This window comes from Mya arenaria, chromosome 4 (genome assembly GCF_026914265.1).
Source record: "Mya arenaria isolate MELC-2E11 chromosome 4, ASM2691426v1".
NCBI classification, from domain to species: domain Eukaryota; kingdom Metazoa; phylum Mollusca; class Bivalvia; order Myida; family Myidae; genus Mya; species Mya arenaria.
In genome coordinates, this window is record NC_069125.1 from 63,221,617 (window position 1) to 63,229,380 (window position 7,764).

Sequence of the window (7,764 nt, forward strand, 5' to 3'; positions counted from 1 at the left end):
ATGCAACAGTTCGTTAGGTCACAGATACTTGAATGTATGATGCAGATCCCAACAGTTGCCCCTGGCTTACTTTTAAAAGTTGCCTGTGGCCTCATCTAGAAAAATCAGTCTTGATCCTAGAAATGAAAAAAAATACATGCATCATACATTCAAGTCTCTGTGCATTAGGTAGGAGGATCTCTCTTATTTGAGGTTGGCCTTTGCTAAAGTGAACCCAGCGCCACACACACAGTAGCACGTAACGTTAGGTGAGAGCGCTCCTTGCTCCTTGACATGGCATTAAAGGTTTTTTAAACATGATTTTTATTTTCAGCCTTAAAGATATAACAACATATAAGTATAATATCTAGCATAGCTTAAAGCTGCACTCTCACAGATTTACCGTTTTTATCACTTTTTTATTTTTTGTTTTGGAATGAGCAATTTTTTTGCGTAAATATCTGCAAACCACATTCGGAACTCCTCGGCCATTTTATCGAAAACAACCTCGGATGTATGCCGGTACATCAGTTGAAGTAGTTCGTAAATTTTTGAATTATATCATTAATTAAATGTATTGTTTTAGAGTTGTATTTATTGATCGAAGTTTAAATTGATTGCCAGTGAAGTGAATTATTGTAAACAAAATTAAGATTCCCACGAGTAAAGTCATAAAGTTTAACTGCTTAATAAAATTACTACGCGATCTACTTGCAGCGGACTTAAACGTGCCACCTTTTGAGTATGTAAACCGTCCAAATACATCCGAGGTTGTTTTCGATAAAATGGCCGAGGAGTTCCGAATGCTGCAAACCAGTGATAAACATTCTCATTCATCAGACGTTTGATAATGATAAATCTAACAGTACGCATAGAATCGTGTTCACTCTGGTGAACAAGAATGGTGATAAAAGACTGCTGACAAAAGATCAGGTCACAGATTTTCATATTTCCGTTCGAAAATTAATGTTTTATAGCTAAAAGCGTTACTAACATGTTAACAAAAAAATGCATAAAACATCATTTGTTTAACTTGAATATTAAAATATGCGATCTATTTTTTTTGTCAGAAGTCTTATATGACTGGTTTACATGCATTTTCGGACAAATTGGCTCGTTCCAAGACAAACAATTAAAAATGTCAAAACGTTCAATCTGTGAGAGTGCAGCTTTTAACGACCGACAGTTTATTTCCAGGACGGGTTTTAGCCGCATTTTCATGATATCGTACCAGTGGTTCGGCGCCATCGGAATAATGCAGGTCATCATCTATGGAACAATTATCTCCCTTTGCACAGGTAGGGACTTCCCGACCATATACAGTATATACCACGTGTTAAATTGCGTCATAAATGCTACGCTGGAAGGCAATATTTTGCTTTGAATGACGACTTTAAACAAGGGCAACCTTACTTTTTATTATTTTAAATGAAACATAGCGCAGTCTACGCCGCTTACAGAGCCCCGCCTTCCGAGACTTTTACCAGAGTTTGATTGGGAGTTAAGTTTCCTTGAGAAGAAAAAGAAAAGTTATCTTTATATTAAGTCTTCATTTTAAGCAAAATGTTGCCTTTCAACGTAGCATATATGACGTAAATTATCACGTGGTATACGCACACTGACTATTGTAAACGGAATTGCGGTTCGTTTAGACTTGCATACATAAAGAGCTTTATTTGTCTCACAATCGGAACACCTCGGTCATCTCCGCAATACGAAGAGACTCGGGTATATGCCGATGCATTAGTAAAAGTAGTTTGTAAAATTTATAATAATTTTAATATTTATTATTTAACGCGTTTCTTGATATAATTTAGTTAAAATTGATTCCCAGTGAAGTGTTTTATTGCATAAAAAGTTTAGATTCCTAAGAGTAAAGTTCTTGCGCTGAATTGCTAAATTCAAATTACTACGCGATCAACTTGAAGCGTAGTAAATGTTGGAATTCTGACATTGTTAACACTCCATATACATCAGCAGTTTGCTAAATGGCCGAGGTTTTCAGACTGAGTTATCCCATAAGTATATGCATTTGTACGTTTAGGAACCCTACTATTTCTAGTCTTCCGAAAACAATTCAATTTATACTCATGATATAAAACAAACCCGTTGATTCATTTGTATTTTTTAGTATATTTTGAAAAATGAATCGAAGTAATCGGTTGCACAGCCTTTTTCTCAAGCTGATATTAGTTTGAATCGCAAAAAGCGCATATACAGTGTGTGTATACCACGTGATAAATCACGTCACCTATGCTGCGTCGGAATGCAACACTTAGCTTAAAATGAAGACTTTAAACTGTAAGCGGCGTAGACTACGCTATGTTTCATTTAATTCGAAGCAAAATGTTGCCTTCCGACGTAGCATTGATGACGTCATTTATCACGTGGTAAACAGACACTGATATACACGTAAACAACTTATACAAAGAGTTTCTTGAAACGTCTCTATTTAGATATTATGATGAAATCTAGTAAATAAAAAACAGCTTAAGAGACACAGTCAAGGATAAGGGCCCTTATGGCACTAACGTGTACACGCAACAGTTTTTCGAAAAATATTTTTAATCACGATAATAACAACACATCCATTGTAAAAGTGTATTTTGACACAAGTTTTGAAATAGCCGGTTGCATGGCCCCTTTTCAAATTAATCTTTATTTGAATTGCAAAAACATAACGGTAGCAAAAATGATGCATTTGCCCCCAAATAACATTGCGTTAAATTTAATTGGCTCTTACATAAGCATGATGTAAGATATTAGAGAGCCTGCGAAATGCCATTTGTGCGTGAACATGTGCACTACTTTTTGAGTGCTACGTCATCCAAATATGTGTACAGTGAGTTTAAAGTGTCTAGCCCGTATCGAGGATATATATATATATATATATATAACAAGTAAAATCTACGTCACACAGTATAGTACCCGGTGTAAAGCAAGTGTTCATGTATCATATTTATCCATCGCTACTAAGGGAATTATTGAATACATGCACAAAAAAAGCTTTTTGTTAGTGTCAATTAGCCTACAAATACAATGCGAAGTTCGTAAACAGGACGTGTGTTTCCGGTCATGTGACCAATGCTGGAAAAAACCATCGTACATACCCCATGTAATAACGCGCCACTTCTTATTTCATTTATTGTATGGTTAATGAAAAATATATTATGCCATTACAATAAAGCGCAATCAAATATATATGTTAGCAAGACTTTTAATCAAAATTGAAAATAAATACATGTAATCGTAAAAAAACGCTATTTTTAGTTATTTAAAATTACTGCGCTCTATGACGTCAGTAAACAACGTCGCAAGCGCTTTTTGGTGTAATTGTACAAAAGTTCGTTTTCTACGTCATTTTTTCCACAAATGGATAAATTTAGATATGCAAGAAAATATATCAATCATATTTTTTCCGGTCTGGATAGAAAAATCCGACACTCGGGCACGCTGCGTGGCCGGTAACTCGGCAAGCGTCGTTACCGACTTACGCACGTGCCCTCGGGTCGGATTTTTTCATCCGTACCAGAAACACATGATAGATACTTATATTCTTGTATACCGGACGTGTGTTTCCGGTCATGTGACCAGTGCTCAAAAAACCTTATAGCCCCATGTAAGATGAGTCACGCACAATAACGCGCTACTTCTTAATTCTTTTATGGTTTGGTTTACGAAAAGTACCTTTACTATTCCATTTTCATGAAGCTCAATCAAATATTTAAGCTTTCGTTAGTTTCAATTTGCGTTCATATACAATGCGTGATTCATAAACGACGTTTATCACATGATATACGAAGAGGAATTAAAGTATTTTTATAGTCTTCGAGGTTTACCATTATATCAATATATCAACGACTCGTGGTTGCAGGCTACAAAAAGCCCGGCGAGGTGAAGAAGAAGTTCCTCATCCCTTTCTATGATAGCCTCTTCCCCTTCCTGCCAGAGTGTATCCGAAAACCGCTACGGTGTGGGTATGAGTACCCGGATGATGACGAGGTAGGACTTGACTCTTTTCAGAGAAATTGGTTTATATAGGGGATTATTGTTTGTTTCTGTGTAAGATTGTAATATATTAAACCGATTTAGCACCGAAATTAATATTCACTTTTGGTTTTCACGAGGTGAAATATATTGCTATCTTACACTGATTTTTATCTGTTTAGGCCTTGAAACAGTGAAAATATCAATTTTATTTCAATGATAAATCTCTATAAACTACCGGAAAGCATATAATAAATACAAAATAATTGTACACAAGTAATACATATCACATAACCATAAATATGCAGCGCAAATGTCTTCACCTTAATTATAAAAAACTCAATCTCAAACTTTTCCCTTTCTGTTACTGAGATTGTACACGAACGGGAGATATATTTTTTTCCCTCCCACGAAAAATTTACGAAAAAGCAACAACATGCAGGGGCGTACCTAGTCATACAACAGTAAGCCCAGGCGTACAAATGAATTAAGGTTTCTGCGAAATGGCCAGTAAAAAGACCCACGTCAGGGGATATCGGTCCCGCTCAAACCCCATATATCATATATCATATTGCGACCAGAATAAAGAAATACATTTACACTATTAACCACGCTTAAGTGAACGGGCGTACTTTTAAAAATGATTCAGGTACGCCCCTGACATGAACTTGAATGCGGAGGTATTAAATTTAAATTCTATGTACTGGTTGAGAAGCAGTAATTATTATATAATCGTACAGTCTAACCCCGTTGGCTCGAACTCTCAGGGACCGACGAAACTACCTCGAGCCTCGGGATATTCGAGCCAAGCGGGAATGCTTCAATTCAGTACCGAGTTCGAGCCAATGGGGTTTGATTGTATGTTTAAGTAAAAGTTTGATTTCATGAAGTAAAATGTTACTGATTAAGAATGGGAGGAGTTAACGTAGGAAACGAGCCATTCTTAATCATTTAGATTTTACTTCAGGTCAAGTAAATGATTTAAAATACAACCCTATTGGCTGCCGCAATGTCAACACAGGGAATGTGTTTCTGATGAGTGGCAGTATGCGGACCTTTAAACAACCGCGAAAGTTAAAATTGAATTGAAGTTGAAACGATTAAGTGTAGTACTTAAAGGTGCACTCTTTCTCGCAAATAAGATTTGCCGCAAATAATAATATAGTTTTAATATTCCTAAATGGATGAATACATGTCAAAAACAATGGTTCTTATGAAGGATACCGAGTTTAATTTGAAAGAAATGAGTATAAAACACGGTTTTCTACCTATATAATGACACTAAAGTAGACCACAGTAAATCTTTTAGCATTCACCAATCATTTAATATTTTTGCTCTTTCTGCTATTTAATACGCGGTTAAAATCGTGTTATCAGTAATTAATATTTTTCATAAATGCTTTATTAAGTTAGTAGTTAAAGGTTTATTAGTCAAAAACGATGTTTGTTATACATGTGTATGCATTGATTTTGAATAAGAGTGTCACTTTTATGATTGCTTAAGCATATCTGCAATTTCATTTGCTGAAAATGTATAATAAGTTGTATTCTAATGACATGTTTCACGGCATATCTTTTGACAGGAGGACGATAAGAAAAGTACAACAGATTACCAGATGTTGGACGGAATAAAACCTTTCCTTCACGAAGCAATTGATATAAACTACCCAGTAAACATACAGCAGAAAGCAAATGGCACAAGCGCTCTCAACAGCTCAAAAACAAACGTCAACGGTGACGTCAAATACGGAAATGACGTAATCAATACTACGAAAGCGGAAGTGACGACAAGCAATGCCGTCAATATCGCCAAATCTGTTGATAACATATCTGCGTCCGTTCGACTTCCGGTCAGGGATATTGAAATGAACATTATGCGAGCGGACAGCCAAAGAGGGAGCGCGGGTTTTGTAACCGTTGAAAACTCAGATCAGTTGATGCCCTTGCAACTCAGAGCCAAGAGTCTGGAATTTGATATAGAAAAGTAGAGAGCACATTAGGGATATTATTTATTTGAGGCTAGTTCAAATACAGTCAAAAAATCGCTATGTCGAAGTCGTTTGGACTTCTAGAAATACCTCGAGATAACGAACATTCGATATAACCGAAACACAACACATATCTATTTAAACCAAAAATAAGCAATACAGATTCGACATAGCCGGAACATCGCGATTACAGAGTTTGACATAACCGAAACATCGTGGTCGGCATAGTAAGTTTCAACTGTATGGAAACCCATTGACATTGAAACGGCAAAATATATCCTGGTAATAACATTTCTGGAAATATGTTTCATTTCGTGGCATAAAAGGACTGCTTTTAAAATTTAATTTGAACTGTTGCAATTTGTTATCATACTTGTTTAATGTTATCTTAATTGTAAACAGATTTTGAAGTGTATTTTTATTGTAACTGTTTATTAAGTAATTTAAAGCTGCACTCTCACAGATTGATAATTTTGACATGTTTTTAAGTTTTGTCTCGGGATCAGCTTATTTTGGTATCAATGCCTTAAATTCAGTCATATAAGATAACTCACAATATAACTCATCTCAATTGTTTAGAAAACTGCCCAAAAATGGACTTTTCTGCAAGCGTAGTAAAGCGTATTGCTATAAAACATCAATTTTCGAATGTAAATAGGAAACACTGCGATCTGATCTTTTGTCAGCAGTTTTGAATCACTAGTTTCAAGAAATTAACACAAATATTGGCTCATTTCTAGACCAGAACAAAGTTGTCAAACGGTCAATCTGTGAGAGTACAGATTTAAACTGCATATATGTAAATAAATCAACATGAACCAAATATGTGTTGCTCATGATTGGACAGTACTCTACAGCACTTAAGCCACACCAACTCGTCACCGTATTGAAACAGAAGAAAAACAACCTGAGTTTCGACACCACTTAATTTCGTTTCGAGAATTATCTTTACGAATAGTCGAGGGCAAATTTGGTCCTTGTTAAAATAAGATGGATTTTAGCACTTGCAGAAAGTGTAACACCTAAAGAAGACACACATTTCTGCCACTGTTTTGTTAAAACAGGCAACGTACCATCTGCGGTATAATTGTTTTATAGATGATCAGAAATAAATGCTACATACAGTAGCTCCAACATGTTGTTGAAACTGTACACAAAACCATGCATTTGTTACTTCAAGCAAAACTATCAAAACCGGTTTCGAAACTGCTGATTCCATTGGAACTAAATCTGAAACTGGTTTGGTATCAACAAAAACGCCCACAGTGTGTGTACTGTATACCAAGTAATAAATTGCGTCATAAATGCTTCGTCGAAAGGCAACATTTTGCTTCGATTGAAGACAAAGATTACTTTACCATTTCGTCACCAATTTAAATGTAACATTGCCAAGTCCATGCCGCTTACAAAGCCAGTCATGTTCAACCGGAGTTCGATTGAAAATTAAGTTTCTTAAAATACTTTCGACAATCAATTTTACATAACCACCGCATGGTGGAGCACTGTCAAAACATTGTTTTGAAAACTGATTTGTTGAAGTGTTTGTAAAAAAAACTAATCACTTAATCATACTCTGGAAATAAAACGGAGCGATATAGACTGTCCTTTGTTTCATTTTACATAAAATGATCTTTGTTTTAAGTCTTCATTTGAAGCAATATGTTGATTTCCGACGTAGCATTTATGACGTCATTATCACGTGGTACACGCATACTGAGTAAATATCAGAGGGATTCTCCGAAATCACTGTGACACTGGTTAAATCAGCTCTGTACAATTACGCCCATTCCCCTGGGACATTATATGGAGT

At 35.7% G+C, this 7,764-nt stretch overlaps 2 protein-coding genes across 2 annotated transcripts in view; one reads left to right on the forward strand and one right to left on the reverse strand.

Annotated features, from left to right (window-relative positions):
* Window positions 1-6,762, forward strand: part of LOC128232492 (sodium-dependent multivitamin transporter-like) — a 29,190-nt gene extending 22,428 nt beyond the window's left edge. The window contains exons 16-18 of the mRNA XM_052946064.1: window positions 1,177-1,277; window positions 3,854-3,981; window positions 5,550-6,762. Of these exons, the coding sequence (XP_052802024.1) occupies window positions 1,177-1,277; window positions 3,854-3,981; window positions 5,550-5,954 (634 nt within the window). The 3' untranslated portion in view covers window positions 5,955-6,762. The remainder of the gene's footprint in view (window positions 1-1,176; window positions 1,278-3,853; window positions 3,982-5,549) is intronic.
* Window positions 6,763-7,520: 758 nt separating this feature from the next.
* Window positions 7,521-7,764, reverse strand: part of LOC128230977 (thyroid adenoma-associated protein homolog) — a 25,264-nt gene continuing 25,020 nt past the window's right edge. Inside the window, 1 exon segment of the mRNA XM_052943402.1 lies at window positions 7,521-7,527. Coding sequence (XP_052799362.1) covers window positions 7,521-7,527 — 7 coding nt within the window.